Source organism: Manis pentadactyla, chromosome 7 (assembly GCF_030020395.1).
Source record: "Manis pentadactyla isolate mManPen7 chromosome 7, mManPen7.hap1, whole genome shotgun sequence".
NCBI classification, from domain to species: Eukaryota; Metazoa; Chordata; class Mammalia; order Pholidota; family Manidae; genus Manis; species Manis pentadactyla.
In genome coordinates this window covers 146,789,347-146,808,282 of record NC_080025.1, presented here as the reverse complement: position 1 = coordinate 146,808,282, position 18,936 = coordinate 146,789,347, and the positions used below count along the sequence as shown (strand labels likewise).

Genomic DNA, 18,936 nt, shown 5'->3' with positions numbered 1-18,936 from the left:
AAATTTACCGAGTATCATAAATCTTCCAAGTGGTAAAGATACCTCAAGACAAATGCTGGGCATAGAAGCCACAGGGCATAAATATGCAAAGATGTAAAAAGCTAACCTTTTCAAACAATAAGGCTTCTCTCTCACTTACCAACTTCACATTTCCCTGTATGGCCCCGGAAGATGACTGGTTAGCCAGAGATGGGTAAGATTCCTCAAGGGAGGAACAACCTAAGACAGGCACAGTCGCAGGGGGGCCATCAGGTGAGAAATTGGGGATCAACAGAGGTGAGGCTTAGAACCTCACCCCCCCATTCTGAGAGAAATCTTCTGCATACGTGGATGTTTTATTGCCCTTGTCTAGCTTGGATTAACACATAGTCTACAGGCACACACCTGATCATCTACATTTGCTCTCTTACAACACTAAACTATGTTTTCTACCTTTATCTTGTATCTACCTACCACTTCAGCATTTTATTAAAAATAATAATAATAAAGAGAGAAATGTGGTATCCGCATATAAATCAAGTATAAAAACCAAATGAGTATTCATATTTGAACTGACTGTTTATAGTTCATAATGCATGAGCAAAACCGAAAGTTTCTGTGATGACTGCCCTTGTACTGTTCACTATGTAACTCATTCATTATGTAAGAATTTGTTCTCCATGTAAGAACTTGTTTGTTATGCCTCAGAAGATTGGAGACTGATGAAAATTTGGCTTGGGGTGGATTAATGATTGTGCATTGAGCATTGACTCCCCTATACAGAATTTTATTGTCGTTAACAATCATTTGATCAATAAATATGAGAGATGCCCTCACAAAAAAAAAAAAAAAAAAAAAAAGACAGACTTCCAATGGTAAAATAAATAAGTAACCGGGATGTAATGTATAGCATAAGGAATATAGTCAAGATAATGTAATAGCTTGGTAGGGTGATAGCTGGAACCTCGAATTATGTATATAAATGTTCTACCACTGTGTTGTACACTTGAAACTAATGTAATGTAATACTGTGCGTCAACTACCCTTCAATAAAAAATAATAATTAAAAAAAAAAAAAGTATATCTATTACACTGGCATTTTCATTCTGAGTAAGTGATACTGGTGTATTAGTCTCGGGATGCTGTGACAAATACCATGGACCGGGTGGCATATGCACCAGAAGTTTATTTTCTCATGGTTCCGAAGGCCGGAAGCCCAAGACCGAGGTTCCGACTGACCCTGTGACTGGTGAGGGTTCCCCTCCTGGTGTGCGGCCAGCTGCCTTCCCATCATGTGCTCACATGGCCTCTTCTGTGTGTGCAAATGGTGACAGAGAGAACAAGCTCCCTGGTGTCTCTTCTTAGGAGGACACTGATCCCACCCTGGGGACCACGCCCCCATGACCTCCTCTAATCCTCATCACCGCTGCAAGGTCCTGTTTCCAAATACTGTCACCTTGGGGGTTAGGGTTCAACATGTGAATTTGGGTGAGGGTGGGTGGCCAACATTTTGTCCATAACAAGGGGGTTTGCACCTTGGAGAAACATTTAAGAAGAAAACTCATACAGGCTAGAAGATGCAAATAGAGGTGAGATGGAGGGAAAGGTGCAGTCGGTGAGATCTGGTTCTGTCCTTCCTTGGAAATAGCCCCAATGACCGCCACAGAAAGTATCTTCCAATTTGTTGTTGATATTTCAGAGAAGGTTTTCAAGGTTTTGTTTAAAGTCAGTTTATTTTGTTTTAAATGCACAGATGTGACCAATTCAAAAGCAGCAAACCCGTCATTTTAAAACCAAAGATTCTATCAGCTGAAGTCCCGTTAGCTCTGCAGACTCCGTGAATGGACACACTGGTGAGCTCTTTGTTCTAACAATAGATCTGCGAGCCATGTCGTGTCTCTAATTAGGGCCTCCGCTGAGAAGTATGCTTTCCATTTTTGGAGAAAATAATCTAAGGTCCAGTGCTTTGGGCATACACACTTGTCGTACTGATTGCTGCCCACGGGCCTGCAGGAGGACACTCAGAAGGTAGGAGGGATTTGGCGCCAACCACTACTGAGAAGTCGGTTAGCTCACTGTATCCATACCAGACCTGACGACTGGCTTCCCATCCTCGTAAGGATATGAAATCATAGTTGAAGACCCGTAAGGATGTGCTGGACCCGCTCGTCCCGATGCCGCCCGGTCTGAGGGCCAGCGCTGCCACATTACCCACGAGCTGGTGGTGGTGCTCTCGGAATGGCTTGGCTGGAAGCGACGCTGGTTGCCCCCTGGGGCCGTTTTATGCCTCTAACTTCATTCCCTTTGTACTTTGCGGTGTGGGGATGAGTGACCAGGCTTCCCAGAACTTGTGGAGAAAAGCAGCTCTGCCGGCGAGCACCGTCACACTTCCCGAGGAGCGCTTACTCCTCCTGGACATGCCGACAAGTTTTCCGAGGTGCTTTAGCCTTCATCACCATCATTTTATTGTCTGGTTTTCTTATAAGTGACAGCGAAATCTTCCAAAGGCCAAGGAGGGAAATAAGAATTTTGTCATAAACTTAACACTGCAATTAAGGTACAGTGACACAGCCAGGATGGGACGTGGTGGATGAGAGATGTTTATCATTTTTTTTGACTTGTCAGTTTACAGCAGGGAGAAAATACCAGTTCAGGCTAGTTCTCGCCTTCCCAGGGCATTTATGTCAAAAAGCCACTTCGTTTTGTATTCGGAGACGGGAGAGGGGCAGCCTCAGACCCTCGTCCCCTTAGGAAGTCCGGGAGGCTGGCGCCGGAGCAGAGAACGCAGCTGGTGTCTGTGGGGCACGACCGGCCAGCACACCCGCCGCCCCTCGTTCCCCAGCAAAGCGAGGGGAAACCATTTGCGCGGTGGCCGGTTCCACTGCCGGGAGCTCCAGAGGACGTGCGCGCCGCCAAGGGTCCCAGGAGGCCAGTCCTGGGCTAGTGGCCCCCTGCCCCGGCGAGGGTGCTCCCCCCACTGGACTGTCCTCCGCTTCTTACTCTGCCTGGACTTCCAGAGAGGCTGCGGCGGGACCGTGGGCCACGTGAAGGGTTTCCTTGAACTGGTTCTTGGCGCTCCCTTCGCATCGCGGCCGGCTGACCCCAGGGTGCCGTGGCGGGGGGGCCCCTTGCCGCTGTGCAACGAGCGAGGCTCTGCTCCTGCGCCCCCAGGCCTTTCTGGGAAGCTCCCCCTCGAGCCTTGAGGCTCCATTGACCTCCCAGAGCCGGAGGAAGACTTGTGCCAGGCAGTCTCCCAGCGTGAATCCCCACACCCGCTGGCCCGTTGCGCCCGAAGGAAACCTGAGGCCGGCGCTCCGGGCACGGTCAGCGCAGAGGCGTCGTGGCCCCTCCCGGCGATCCGGGCGCCGAGCCTTCGCAGCGGCTGGCAACGGCTGCGCCGGCGTCTCCTCACCGGGGCTTAGCCTGCAGCCCCCCCAAATGAGCTCAGCCTGGCCTGTGCGCCGTGGAGCCGCGTGTGGGAGCCCATGCTAACTGCCTGGACAGTGACCACCAAGGCCTGGGGAGTTTGAAGTGCCTCCCAGAAGCAGCACCGGGATCGCCCCCAGCTCCGAGCTAATTTGCTTGGCCCGAGGTCAGTCCGTCCTCTGCCGGAGCTCAGTACCGTGAGCGGTCCACGGTCCCCCAGGCCTGCGCCCAGCCCACGTCCCGCCCGCAGGGCCCCCTCCTGCTGTGGTGCTTCCCCGGGGAGCCCGCGTCTCCCGCTGCTGGGCTGGGGAGGTCGCTCATCAGTGTCTGGGGAGACGACCTGGGTCACCTGCTTAGGCGCGAGGTGACCCGTGGATCCTTAACAGTGGCAGAGGGAGGCAGAGGAGTCGGGAGGGGGTGACCTTGGAGGAAGGTTGGAGGGACGCACATGCCTGGCTTTGCAGGCGAGGAAGGCTGCGGGCCCGGGAGTGCGGGGGCTCTGAGCCTGGCTGCGTCGACGTGCCTTCGGGCCTTTGCTTCGAACTGAGTGCTTGGTTCACTAGGTCGTGAGTTCTGCCTCTTCAGCACCTTCGGGCTGGGGGCCTGGCTTCGCTGCTTTCCTTGGTCAGAGGTCATTCCCTTCCTCGGGAGAAGGGCCATGTTTCAATCTGCTTACTCTTCTCAAAGAAGGGGCTGACTTTATTCTCTCTTCATGGATGGAAGGATTGTAGCTTTTAATTTTATTAATACCTAGCACGGCAGCCACTCACATGCTTTTGGTAGAATTTCCCTTATGTCTATGACAAAAGTAAAACCTTAATTCCTCAAAGCTTTTCCTTTTGAAAACTACCTTCCCTTTCAGCACCTTTAGCACGATTCCTCTCAGACACCTACACTCTTGCAACCAACAGAACAGAGGGTGGCTTCCCGCACATCCGCTCCGATCATTAAACACAGTCACAGGTCTGCTGTCAGTCTGGTCACGTGAGGGAAATGTTTCTAGGCCTTCATGGGGTCCAGTGTTCACATGACCCCCAGCTAGGGCTGTTGGAACAAAGCAAAGGGCAACGGGGTACTTAGGACAACCTTTAACTTGATTTAACTAGTTGAATGCAGGTGCTTGATTAATATTAAAAGGTGAAAACCATCAATTTTTGCATCAATACACTGTTCCTTCTTGTAGTGTTTCCTATTCCAGGAGAGGGTGTTTTATACAATGTAAATTTTAAGTGACATCTCGAAGGTGTTGGATACATACTGAGTATTAAAGTGACAATACTTACTCATCTTATACTAATAATAACCTTAGTAGGAGATTCAGTCGTTTTACAATAGCGTATTTCCCCAAAAAGGTGTACAGAATCCTGGGGAGTCAATGGGTGTTTGAAGCCACCAGGTGAATGTGCCACATCTCCTTAAGCTTCACTTTACTGAAAAGGTTGAAGAAAATAAACCTTTTTTTTTAACCCTAAGACAAACCCTGAAATTATGGAGTAGAATGAACACTTTCACATGGGCCTGCAGACAGAATAGAGTTTAAGATTTTCTACCCTTCCTTCTCCAGGTCCCTTGTGTCTGAGCTGAGCCCTCTCTGCTGTGGGCACTTAAGGACATTTGGGGAGCAATTCCCATATTAAAACATAAGAATATAGTAGCAATCTGGTGGTCTCTTTGCTTCCTACTAATGGTGGGGAAGCTAACTTGAGTAAGTGAACAGTCTGTACATTAAAATATTCATGGGTTTAGCACTTAAAGCGATATGTACTGGAAGAAGGAAATTCTAAGGATATTTCCAAGTAAATTCTTCAATGATTTCACGTCAGTGTATATACACAAGGGGTCTGCATTTGGCACAATCAGTCATCACCCCACAGGTGTGTAACATTTTCTTTTCTTTCACACTCTTTGAATAAAGATTATCTTTGCGATAAATGCAAGATTAATCTTTAAACCAAGACTACAAATGAATACAAATTTCCTATTTTTGAAATCTTAGTTGATACATTATATACAAAGTATGCATATGTATAATTATATGTATTATAATAATTCAAAGATTATTAGAATATGTAATTTTTTAATTCATGCACTCAAAAAAAATCAGGGACAGAGCAGATCACAGGCAGTTTTATTGTCTAAGATCTTTCCAAAATTTTATGTAATGACTTGGGTTTCCTATGATTTTATAAACACCACATCCTCCCTTAATTGGTCCTGGCTCACCAGTGACACAGATGTGCCAGCTTGCACAGGACTGAGACCACATTTGCCATATTCTGCCTTTCTCATTAGTTACTAGCACTGGCCTCAGAGCAAACATTCACATACCAATAAAAGAATAGCAGTTAATCAACTATCTCTTTAAAGGGCATGTGTTTGGTGAATGTTCCTGCATCGCCCTCGATTATGCAGCTATATTTAAGAGGTCACCACCTGCGTGACAGCTGTTTTCCTCTACTCTCATGATCCAAGGATAAAGTTCTTTGTCCAGCAACATTTGAATTAGTTCCAAACAAATGAAACCCAGAACAAATAAGCAGATTGAACAGATTCTACGAAGCTAGTAGGTTTTTCTATTTGTGAACAGTTGCTTCAGAACAGAAGGAGGTATTTGACTTGACTTTTGGCTCCTGCTCCGACTTGATGGGCTCCCTTTTAGAATAAGCCAGCCAGCTGGGCGTTTGCCTCCTCCATAGTTGTATGTGTCTGTGGTTGCCACAAACAAGACTTTAAAGCCAGTTTTTACTGGACTTGCTGATGTGGTTGTTTAGAGACAATATTTTTGTGCACAAATTTGGGACTTATACAATAAGTATTAGGATATACCTACCAGGACCATTTGAAGGAATTACCAGAATAGTTGAAATGGGGACTATTCCAGAAAGCTTGGAATTATGGTTTCCTATCCCCAAGATGTCCCTGTTGTGACCTTTGTTCATTGTTTTCTGTTCATTCTCCACCGGTGTATATTGTTTGACTTCTCTGGGATTGGACAATACCATGCTGGAGAGGATTTTGGAGAGAAGAGGACATTTTGCAGAAAAAGTCTGTGTCTGTTAGGAGTGGACTTTGGGATAGGAGTGAGGAATAGTAGGTAAATTAGGTAAATAAGGTCACCAGCACTTCCTGTGAAGACACACGTCCCTACTCAGGAGTGCGGAAGTGAGGTTCTGTTCTGAGCACCGGCCTGGAGACCTTTAGGGATCTGCCTCTCCCACGTGGTGCTGGGTGGGGGTGGGGAATCAATGAGGTTGGAAATTTCACTGAGTTACGGGAATAACTCCCTCTTGTCCCTGCGTCTCATGCTCAGTGTTGCCTAGAAAAGAAGTTCTTGAAGGCACTGTTGTAGTTCTTGTTGAACGCCGTGTAGATCAGGGGGTTGAAGAAGGAGTTGGAGTAGCCAAGCCAGAGGAAGATGCCCTTCCAGAGGGCGGGGAGGTCACAGGAGCAGAGTGGGCTGATGAGCTCTGTGGTGAAGAAGGGGATCCAGCAGAGGACAAACACCCCGATGAGGATACCCACCATCAGGGCGGCTTTCTGATCTTTCTGTTCCCTCCACGTGTCCCCTTCTGTCTGGAAGGTGACAGTGGTGTGGCGGACAGTGAACACCATCTGGGGCTGCTGAGCAGCGGCCTTCACCTGGAAAAGACAAGCAGAAGCTTCATGAAGAGCCACCTCTTCCTGCCTGCCTGCCACATGCCACATGTGGGTAGGCAGAGCCCGGACGCCAGTGCCCGCCTCTCGCACTTCAGGAGCGAGTCCTGGATGTTCAGGGGTGGGAATCTGGCAGCCTGGGCGGCTCAACCTCAGCTGTGAAAATGTGACAAAGCTCGAGTCTCTGCTTATGTCTTAGAAATGGAAGGAAAAGGGTCGTGTCCATAATGAATGTGTCAAAGATGGATTCCCTATCTCTGTCCAACAGGGGAAAACATGAATAAACATGTCATGCAGTAACACTTCAGTAACAAAGGCACACAAGTAATCCAATGTGTGCTGAAGGCTCATCAAAGCCTTGCACACTTAGGACCAGAGTGTCCAACCTTTATAACTTTCTGTGTGCATGTGACTCCCTCTAAAATGTTAGAATTTTCTAGAACTTTTCTTCTGGAGTTGTACTTCTGGAAGGTACTCTACTGTTTTCCACAGTTCATCACTAGGATGTTTATCTATCTCTGGGTTTATCTGTGTTCCTCCCCCTCCCTCTACATCTGTGGGAAACAGAGACCCGTAGATGTTCCCACGACCTCTGTAGGGCAGGTTCCCGCAAAGCTGGGCCCTCCATGTTCAGGTCCCTTTTTTAAGGAAGTGGGATTCCAGGAAAGGAAGCTCTTCCCTCCATCCTGGTCCCTTTTTTTAGATCTTAGGGGACTGAAATAAGGAGTGTCTGGTGATGAGGCGGCCTAAACAGGTAGAAATCACAGTGGATGAATTCGCTGAATTAGCAAATCAATTGGTCCTATTGGAATTCCCATCAGTCATCAATGGAGGGTAGGGGAGTCTATGTTGATGGGAAATCCTGTTCCCAGCACTGGGGTTCTGTGACCCCAGTGCATCTGACAAACTGCTCTCAAGACACGCACCGCCTTTTAGGCCATCAGCTGGGTTAGATCTGTCTCATTAATCTAAGCCAGTTAACCAGTTTACGGTCATATTTATAAGTTAGAGCCAAGAGGAGCTGACTTATCTCATAAAGAATACCTGAGGTGTAAGCAGGAACACTATGGTTAAGGCAATGTTAGTTGACATGTGAATCACTAAATTCGTGTGATGGCCTTCCTGTCAATTTACCTGAAAAACAGTGACATGCCAATTATTGTGCAGTCAAAAACATTGTAAATATTGCAACATAGTCCATATTATTGCAACTCTTAAAAAAACATAAAATAAAAAGTGAAAAATCCCTTCTGTCCCCAATCTCCCTCCCAGATGGAACGCTGACCTTTCTTACTTTATTGGTGCATATCTGGAAGTGCATTGCATGGAATTCATTTCGCTTCATTTCTCAGCATAAAGAAAACAGGGAAAGCTACCAGTTTCCTTAATAAAACTCAATCCCAAAAGAGCATCAGGGAAACTATTTTTTCCAAAGATGGCAGTGGAAGGGGAATTCTGGTCCTGACTCCTAAGCACCCCAGAAATTCTCTTTCCTCTCAACACTTGTTCAACACTGGCCACTCAGGGGTGTGACTCCCTCCGACCAACTCTTAATTCTCTGTAGCACAGCTGGTACAAAGGGAAACCATCTACACCAGACTTTATAAAACGCTCTGGGATAACAGTAGAAATAAATACACAAAACACAACGAGGTATTCTGGCTTTTGAGATGTAGCACACTGTTGGGAACCAGCTGGCCACCCATCCTCACTGTCCCCTGTCTTCCCCATGGTCAGCAGCCTCTTCAGATTGACTCCAGAAGCCATTCAGAGTCCTTTATATACTCAATTTCAGTTGCAAGATGCAACAATGAACCCCAGTGTAAGACCAACCTTCTCTAAAGGATGAGATATACCCCACAGTGTTGCACATTCTATTTGTGGGAGTTTTCTATTGTGTACTAGTAAAAGTTATAAGGTTTCATTCTGGGAAGCCACCTTATTTCCAAGAGATTGATGTGGAAAATGTCTGGACCTTTTGAGACTCTGCCCATACACTCAGATCCAGTCCTGACCTCCATCCAATAGGGCCGCCATCCAATGTAGCCCATCGTGAATGACTCATCATTCATCTGACACACAGGGTTACACTGCTGTTTTGTTATTCAGCTGTATGATCTACATTTAAATGCAGGAGCTGAATATTTCTTTGTTGTTGTTGTTGTTTTTGTTTTTTTGATATCATTAATGTACAATTACTTGAACAACATTAAGATTACTAGACTCCCCCTATTATCAAGTCCCCCCCACATACTCCATTAGAGTCACTGTCTTTTCAGCTTAGGAAGATGCTATAGAATCATTACTTGTCTTCTCTGTATGTATTGCCTTTCCTGTGTCCTCCCCCCACCCGCTACATTATGTGTGCGAATCGTAATGCCCCGTTTTCCCCCTTCTCCCTCCCTTCCCACCCATCCTCCCCAATCCCTTTCCCTTTGGCAACTGTTAGTCCATTCTTGGGTTCTGTGAGTCTGTTGCTGTTTTGTTCCTTCAGTTTTTTCTTTGTTGTTATACTCCACACATGAGTGAAATCATCTGATACTTGTCTTTCTCCACCTGGCTTATTTCACTGAGCATAATGCCCTCTAGCTCCATCCATGTTGTTGCAAATGGTAGGATCTGTTTTCTTCTTATGGATGAATGATATTCCATTGTGTATATATACCACATCTTCTTTATCCATTCATCTCCTGATGGACACTTAGGTTGCTTCCATATCTTGGCTATTGTAAATAGTGCTGCGATAAACATAGGGGTGCATCTGTCTTTTTCAAACTGGGCTGCTGCATTCTTAGGGTAAATTCCTAGGAGTGAGATTCCTGGGTCAAATGGTATTTCTATTTTGAGCATTTTGAGGAACCTCCATACTGCTTTCCACAATGGTTGAACTAGTTTACATTCCCACCAACAGTGTAGGAGGGTTCCCCTTTCTCCACAGCCTCGCCAACATTTGTTGTTGTTTGTCTTTTGGATGGTGGCATTCCTTACTGGTGTGAGGTGATATCTCATTGTGGTTTTAATTTGCATTTCTCTGATGATTAGCAATGTGGAGCATCTTTTCATGTGTCTGTTGGCCATCTGAATTTCTTCTTTGCAGAACTGTCTGTTCAGCTCCTCTGCCCATTTGTTAATTGGATTATTTGCTTTTTGTTTGTTGAGGTGTGTGAGCTCTTTATATAATTTTGATGTCAACCCCTTATCAGATATGTCATTTATGAATATATTCTCCCATACTGTAGGATGTCTTTTTGTTCTACTGATGGTGTCCTTTGCTGTACAGAAGCTTTTTATGTTGATATAGTCCCACTTGTTCATTTTTCCTTTATTTTCCTTGCCCAGAGAGATACATTCATGAAGAGGTTGCTCATGTTTATGTCCAAGAGATTTTTGCCTATATTTTTTTCTAAGAGTTTTATGGTTTCATGACTTACATTCAGATCTTTGATCTATTTTGAGTTTATTTTTGTGTATGGGGTTAGACAATAACCCAGTTTCATTCTCTTACATGTAGCTGTCCAGTTTTGCCAACACCAGCTGTTGAAGAGGCTGTCATTTCCCCATTGTATGTCCATGGCTCCTTTTTCGTATATTAATTGACCATATATGCCTGGGTTTATATCTGGACTCTATTCTGTTCCACTGGTCTATGGGTCTGTTCTTGTGCCAGTAGCAAATTGTCTTGATTACTGTGGCTTTGTAGTAGAGCTTGAAGTCAGGGAGTGTAATTCCCCGTGCTTTATTCTTCCTTCTCAGGATTGCTTTGGCTATTTGGGGTCTTTTGTCTTTCCGTATGAATTTTAGAACTATTTTCTCTAGTTCATTGAAGAATGCTGTTGGTATTTTGATAGGGATTGTCTTGAATCTGTAGATTGCTTTAGGCAGGATGGTCATTTTGACAATATTAATTCTTCCTAGCCAAGAGTATGGGGTGAATTTTCATTTACTAGTGTCCTCTTAAATTCTCTTAAGAGTGTCTTGTAGCTTTCAGGGTATAGGTCTTTCACTTCCTTGATTAGTTTTATTCCTAGGTATTTTATTCTTTTTGATGCAATTATGAATGTAATTGTTTTCCTGATTTCTCTTTCTGCTAGTTCATCGTTAGTGTATAGGAACGCAACAGATTTCTGTATATTAATTTTGTATCCCACAACTTTGATGAATTCAGATATTAGATCTAGTAGTTTAGGGGTGGATTCTTTAGGGTTTTTTATGTACAATATCATGTCATCTGCAAACAGGGACAGTTTGACTTCTTCCTTGCCAATCTGGATTCCTTTTATTTCTTTGTGTTGTCTGCCTGCCATGGCTAAGACAGGAGCTGAATATTTGTATAATAAAGTGGGAGAAACTTTATAAGAATTAGTATTAGGAAAGGGAGCCCACGTATTATAAAACAGTTTCATAGAAACCCATCCCTTCAAATCAAGGTCCCTGTAAAGCAATGTTAAGCCCCTTTAGTGCAGACCTGCTTGCAAGGGTCTTGGGTGGTTGTTGTATACAACCCTGGATTCTCCCAGTATAATTTAAATTTACCTAGTGTGGATAAAATTGCAGTATTTCCAGAATCTCTAGCCTGGCCTTAGTGCATCTCCATAGCAACAGATGTTTCCAAGGGGGGGGAGAGATGTAGTCTATCTCCATATCAATAGGTGATTACAAGGGGGAGCAGGGGCATATCTGGACCAGAGACACTGGGTGGGGTCCCTTTTGCAGCTGGGTCGTGGGAGACACAGGTGAGCAAAAGTGGATGACTGCTTGTAGACAATAAACAAGTTTCTCCCACTTTATTTCTCCCTTTGACTGATTTCAGCTTCAGAGGTAATTTTCCCTGGGCTGGGAACATATTTACCCCCGGAGTTGCACCTAGGTTCTCATGAAGGATGAGGTATTCCCATCTGTGATATATGTTCAGTAGTACTATCTTCATCACACACATTTCCACTGTGTGGTAGTTCTAATGTTGAGTAAAGTATAGCCTTAAAGATTTCCCATTATTTTATTCTTAAGTTTGTCTTTACAACAGTTTCTCCACGTCAACAGGTGTTTCAACTTTATGTTCCCTCGGGGGCATTATATTCACCTACCAAGCACAGCAGGTGGGAGCCCGCATCCATAAGGCCCTTTCCACAAAGGTTCAAAATCCACGTTTTAACAATTCTCTTCATGTTCCATGGGCTCCTCTTCCAAGCCTCCTTAGGACTCTACTTTGAATTCAAATTAGATGTTTTTATTTTTCTGAATACTTTCTTTTTGTGGTTTGCTTTGAGTCAGGAATTTTTATGGGTTGGTCATGGAGCTCTGTGCTTCTCAGAATGTACATTTTTCATGATCTTGTCGTGAAATGTTGGCATTCGACACCAGATCACTGACAGAAGAAAGGGTGTTGCTGATTTAAAGAAGGTTCCCAAGGCAGAGACTTCAGCTCTGAGGAGGATCTTTGCAGTTTGGGGAGTTTCCAGCATCGAGTGTCTTCAAACCATAAGTAGAGTTGGGTCCCTGCCCTGTGGCCTTCTGACTTCTGGGCCCCTGAGCTCCTTGCTCTCTGCTAATCAGTGGTTGCAGTCAAGTACTTTACAAAGTCCTGTAGTGCTCTATTAATTACTCTATCAATTACTCAACTTGTTTATTAGTAGATTCACAGTAAAAGAACTAGTAGGTTTCAAAAAAGGCATAAAAAATTCAAGCTAAATTAGCCTTTTCCTAGTAATCTTTGTTAATGCTATCATTCAGAGCACATACCCCACAATTAAGGTTTATGTACACAAAATTTATAAATGAACAATTAGCTTCCTCTCTCCAAATAAGTGAGTTATTTTGGGGACATGTATCCACATTATAGACTTCACATTCTTGCCAAATGGTTATGTGTCAAGCAACTACTTACTGTTTATCATGAATCTAATATGTTCTTCTATTTCTTCTAACCATTCTTCTTCACCTCCCTGTGGATATCACAGACCATCAATAGCTTACCACCCAGAAGAGGGTGTTGAAATTAAGGGATGGAGATCTTACCTTGGAAGTATGGTTTCAGCTGATATGCAGGTTGGACCAGGACACTGTCAGAATGGGAGATGGATGGATGGATCAGGTGTTCAAGGTAGAAATGGTCTTACACACCAAGGGAGAATAAAGGGGAGGGCATGGAATAAAGACCTTCCTGCAAACTTAGGAAAAGGCCGGTTGTTCCATAGCTATGGTAACAAGGAGCCCCGTTGCTTATTAACCCTCTTCAGTTAATCAAGGACAATGAAGTTCTGTGAACATACACTTCTGTGAATAAAACAACCAGTTGGTGTCAGGCCTCACTTCTGAACGGCGGCCGGTTAGGGCATCAGTGCACCTCCGAGCACCGATCGTCTCCCAGAGCAACTGCACTCTGTGGAAGGCGTCAGCTCACTGTGCCTCTGGGCATCCTGTGTCCTGAACTCCATGCTGTCTCTACTCCCCAAAATGATAAGTGCGTTCTCCTCTGCTCAGGGAGACGGTGACTGACAAGTAGAGATCTCTCCTACTAACATGAGCAGAAAGATGGGCTTTGTCCTTCCATTTCAGACACTAGGTGGTGGTGGTATTGCTGTTGGACAGTTCTGGAGAGTCCACAGAACGCTTGGACCACAGGTACATCCACCAAGCCCCAGACTCCAGTTGGATCTGCAGCCAACCACATCAGTCTCAACAGCCAGTTGAGTTCCAACGAGCTGCACTGAGCTCTTCTTGCTCTATGTATTTTCATATTCTAGGATTTGTAACCAAAATTGTCTCTGTATGAGGTCATTAGGCTTAGCTCTCTGTATCAGGGAACTCGACTTTTGACTGAGAGGTGTACCATTTGGTAATTGGCTCAGATCTTTGTGTAAGGTTATTAGAGCTCTTGATCTCAGACGTACCAGTTGGTAAATATTTTTATGCTATTAACCTACTTAGTCTGCTGCTACTTGCTTTGCTTTTGCTGTTCTTTATATGTGCAAAGTCTTGTTTCATAGAATTGTTTTTGTCCTGAAATTTTTTCCTAGTTAATGCAAAAAGAAGTGCTCTGTAAAGCATTGGCTTAATAAGCTTCTAATCCATTCCCAGCCAGACCTGAAGGCTAATGATTTGAGGTCTGTTAGACTTATGACCAATTTGTGAAAAGAAATCGATAAACTTTGCTTTGGGTCCTTTGTGAAATTCATGTGAGGGCCCTCCTTGCCTTGCCATTTGTGAAAGAATGTCACTTTGTGTAGTGATATGCCAGCTTAACGATGGTTGGGCTGATGGCTGTGTGGCCCCTCCCTGGCCTCTAGTTGGGGACCCTGACACTCTGTCCCAGGCACAAACTGTTGGCCGATGGTGGTGGCCTCTTTCTTGTGTGTCATGGTTTGTCTAAGTCAAAGTCTCAAATACCTCCTTTGAGAATTTCTATTCCCCTTTTTAAAAATGTACTATAATCCGAGTTCTTGAACTTTTCTTCACACATGCCAAAATATATATGCTTTCACTTGATGAGGAACTTCTGACAAGTCAAAAATCAATAAATTAACATATTTAAGAGAAGTTAAATAGGAGACAAACACCAAACAGTTAACAGCCAGCTTCTTTGATTGGCATGCTAAGGTCTTAAACACAATTCTAACTCTAAAATAATCTCCAAGACTTTGTAACCTTCCCAAACTGCTGGCCTTGAATATCCTATTTCTATTCAGCTTACCCTGATTTCCTAAATTAACTATTCTTTCTTCAGGATTTTTTCAAGTAAAACAAAATCATGTTGTAAAATTGCCAGATAAGAAGTAAAATATATAGAATTTCAACTAAAACCCTGGTCTAGGCTTAAGGGCTATAAATAAGAATTTTCCTAAAATTTAGGGAAAAGGGAAAAAACCTTATTACAGAATTAAGAATTTTTTGAGAGTATGGAGCAAAATCTTATTGTTCTGGACTACAGATCTGTGCCAACTAGTTAAATGAAATCCCCTCAAATAGGGAAAAACAAATCCTTAAAAGTAGAAGTATAGAAAAGAGAAGAGCTACACAAACCAGCTTTGAACATTTAAAATATAAAAAAATATAAAATACATTATGTAAAGCAATTTCAGAAGCCTTTCTTTTAAGGGAAGATTGAAGGTACAAAATTATAAAATAAATAAAGATAAAAAACCAAATATGAAAACTTTCAAGTAGTATTCTGGTATAAACCCAACAGCTGAAGCTTGAGTTTTGTACTGTTTTCCTGTAAATGGGCTCAAGACTAAATTAGGAAATTTAATAAAAAATAAATTGAAATGTGAAATTGCCAATTTAGAAAATATCCTCTGTGAGGCTATCCAGATATCATTAGAAAGCAAATAAGCTAGAAATCAATGCAAGATATGGCTTTCTAGGTAAAGTTTCCAAAAGTACCCTATTTTCAAAGATTTGGGGGCCTAAATAATGACCTTTGTAAATATTGCCAGCAGAAAATCCCTTGGAAGAATCCAGGTCCCATATTGGCTAAAAATCAAATGACAACTATCTAAAATTTGTCCAGGGAAGTCACTCCAAGGGAAATATTATCACCCAAACATCCCTGTCCTTCTGAACCTCCAAGGGAATAGTCTATAGTTACAGGCACCAGCAATATAGCTTTCTTGTTTATATGGGATCACTATCAATACCATTATCTTCACAATTTTGAGCAATAGAGCCTTCAGCTTAAAGTTTTAAAGTCTGAAAAGGAAACAAACAATTTGACTTATAATACATTAAAAGAAATTTCTTTACAAACATGGTTGATTTTACAAACTGGATGATAAAAGAAAATAATGAAAGAAAAATTTGTGGCTATACAGTAAGTTTTAAAAGGCCTGAAGGGAAGTAAATTTTATTTAATGGAAAAATTCCAATAATGGAAACCATTAATAATCCTGTTTGCCAGTTTATAACTAAGATTTCAGGGTCATTATCAGAATACTTCTTTAGCTTCTGCAAGACATCTACAAATTTAATGTGCAGGGTCTGCCTCTGGATGAAATGTACGGCAGCCTGTATACATGATCAGATTGTAAATGATCTATACATGGAAATACCTATTCTGTGTATAATTTAAGACATTACTAAAGAAATAGCAATGGCCCTGAAGTCCTTAGGGACAAAAGACATCACAAGGAGAAAGATTAATTGGAGTAGAATGCCTAAGAATCCATATTGATTCTTCCTAGGTTATCATAATTGCCGTTTTGTACAAATATGAAACTGCTGGACCACGTTCTAGGTGCATCAACACTACAATGTGGCACTTATCAAAAACTATTGCCTGCTGAGCCCACCCTTTAATTCAGTAATCACGGCTTTGCCTCCTTGCCTCAGAGACATTACACACATCAATCAAATTGATCGACACATCTTCAGAACATATGATAAGCCTTTAAACTTATGTTAGCATACATAGTATATCCCTATTGCTAACCAAAACCCCCAACATTTTTCTACTGATTGATTAATTAGGATTCATTGTCATTTTCTCCTATTACTACCCACTGGTTTAACACTCACAATCCAGCAACTGTATAATCCTCAGCCAATGAAGGAAAAATCTCACGATTGTGTTTCTATAATTGAAAAAGTGTCCTTGCTCCCAACAGAACTTCTACACTCTACTGCCAAATTCTAACTTAATGTTGTTCGTTGGTGGGCATTAAACTAAATATAAAAAAGGACAATACCTGATTTGATATACAATAAGTAGTCTGGTCTCTCATATATTCCAATTTCTTAACAGAAGCCAAATTATTCAATGACTGAAACATGACCTATAAATATAAATGTTCTAAAATAGAAGAGAAGGTTTATAAGTGGCATGCTTTCTGAATCATTCACTTCTTTAACTTGCCATAGAAACATCTTCTTCCGGTATTGTTTAAAAATGAACACCATGTGTGAATGACTTGATGACTTAGAGCTGTCTGAAACAGTCCTGCGCTGAGGTTCTTCAGAGAAGGTCCAGAAGCAGAGGTGTGGATGTTGCCTGCTAAGCCAAGAACCTAGGAACAAGCCGCTGATCTCATGAAGCAGACAGTATACCTGCAACTTCCCTAACGCAGATCACATCTCTTGTACAGCCCCCGGTTCTTTAACCTGTGCTGAAATCAAGCTTTTTAATGTCGATTCAGACCCAGAGGGATCACTCAGTGGGCCGCTGGTGAGGTCACTCCCAGCACTGACTCTGCAGTGCCCTCAATGGCCGACATCATCTTACAAAGAATCCAATGGGACAAAACTGTCTCAGGGGAAAGATTCTGGAGGAGAGTGACCCCACCTACAAGAGTGAGACAACCTGAGGTTTTCATTAAGAAAAAAAAAAAGGTTACCATATTAAGTAATGTCTGCATTGGCTGACAGTAGATTATACACCTAAGCTCTGGGGGGAAACAAACCAGGTGAAATGCCTTAACCCAAGGAGTCCTGAGTAATAAAATTACCTTAGATGTGCCTGGGCCACTGCTGACACTCCATGCTGCACTCTAGGTAAGGTAAAACTATTTGTTAAGCTAAAAGAAAAGGAATCTAGCTACCTCAGACACAGAAAATTTGAGACTTGCATTCTTGAGGAAAATCTTGGGTCATAATTTGGAAGATTTTCCAGTCCCTTCTTATATTTCTAGTTATGCTCCTTTGCCCCAGAGCTAGTCAATGCTTTACATGCTTCTGCACAGCACTGTCCTGACAAGTTATTTAAAACCATGTGGATCAGTGGGCGATCTGAACTTCAGATCACAGATGAAACTTTGCCTTTCAGAAGAACCAGCAATTGTGGTAAAGATCTCAAAACTCCTTGATGGTCTCTCTTGAAGCTTCGTGTGAATGAGGACCAAGAGTAGGGGATGGGGAACTAAGTGTTCCCACAAACTTATTGGCAAGACTGAGCATCCCACAGCCCAGAACCCAGTTACACTTACTCTACCGATCTGGGACAACTCATCTCAGAGGACCAGCTTTTGCAAGCCGACCTGTCGGTATCAGTCTCTCATTTCTGAAAGACAGGCCTCCAGGGATGGACTCACTCCAATAAACTCCTGTTGCAATAACAACGAATCAACAAACCTGCTCACACAGATGAAGCCAAGCCGCTGAGACCTTGGAAAGTCCACCAATCCTTAAACTCCACACTTCCCAAAAATTCCATTTAAGGTGAGTTTTCTGCTTTGCTCAGAGACCGCGCCAGCCAGCGTAGCTCTCCAGCTCTCTAGTACACGATGCCTTCAGCTTTGTCTTGTTATATCAGATCCTTTGTAGTGGTTTCACCGCCCTTCGACCAGGGCAAAGCCTGTCGCTTGTGTGGCCGTTTCCTATCCCAGAGTCTGACATAGGTTAGGCTTTTAGTATATATTTAAAGAAAACTTAGCAGGTAAAGAAGCAGGGAAGATGTGTTGAATTTCTGTAGTTAGCACAGCTAGTAGGTGGTAGGACTGTATTTAGAAACTTTAACACCTGCTGCCATGGAGGAATCGGAAGACTTGGTTTATAATTAACCCTTCACAGCAACATGAAGATGGAGGCAGCCCCTTGTTATACGCAGAGGCCTGGATCATCTAGAGGCCTTGCAAAGCCAAGGACCTTCCATTTTGATAAGATATCTGGCAGAAAACAAGACAGTGTAAAAGGGTGTATAAAAGCACAAAAGATGTCACAAGGCTTGGCCTCTGCAATCCACAGAGCAGAAAAGTGGGAGCCCTCATCTTTTTGCAATAAGCCCCCTGAGACAGTGTTGTGATTGCTTTTCCCTTTAAAGCTGTGCTTGGCCTTGACTGTAAAACGCATGTACCTGCATAAGCATCCTGGCAGAAGAGGGTCTGTGTAGCAAGGCCCCTTGAAGGTGGCCGGTCCTCTTGTTCCTGACCCAGACCTGGGGTGGATGCT

General features: G+C 43.4%; 1 protein-coding gene across 1 annotated transcript in view; it reads right to left on the bottom strand.

Moving 5' to 3' along the window:
* Positions 1-5,429: 5,429 nt before the first annotated feature.
* The window catches only part of HTR5A (5-hydroxytryptamine receptor 5A), a 16,234-nt gene continuing 2,727 nt past the window's right edge, over positions 5,430-18,936 (bottom strand). The window contains exon 2 of the mRNA XM_036899569.2: positions 5,430-7,044. Within this exon, the coding sequence (XP_036755464.2) occupies positions 6,712-7,044 (333 nt within the window). The 3' untranslated portion in view covers positions 5,430-6,711. The remainder of the gene's footprint in view (positions 7,045-18,936) is intronic.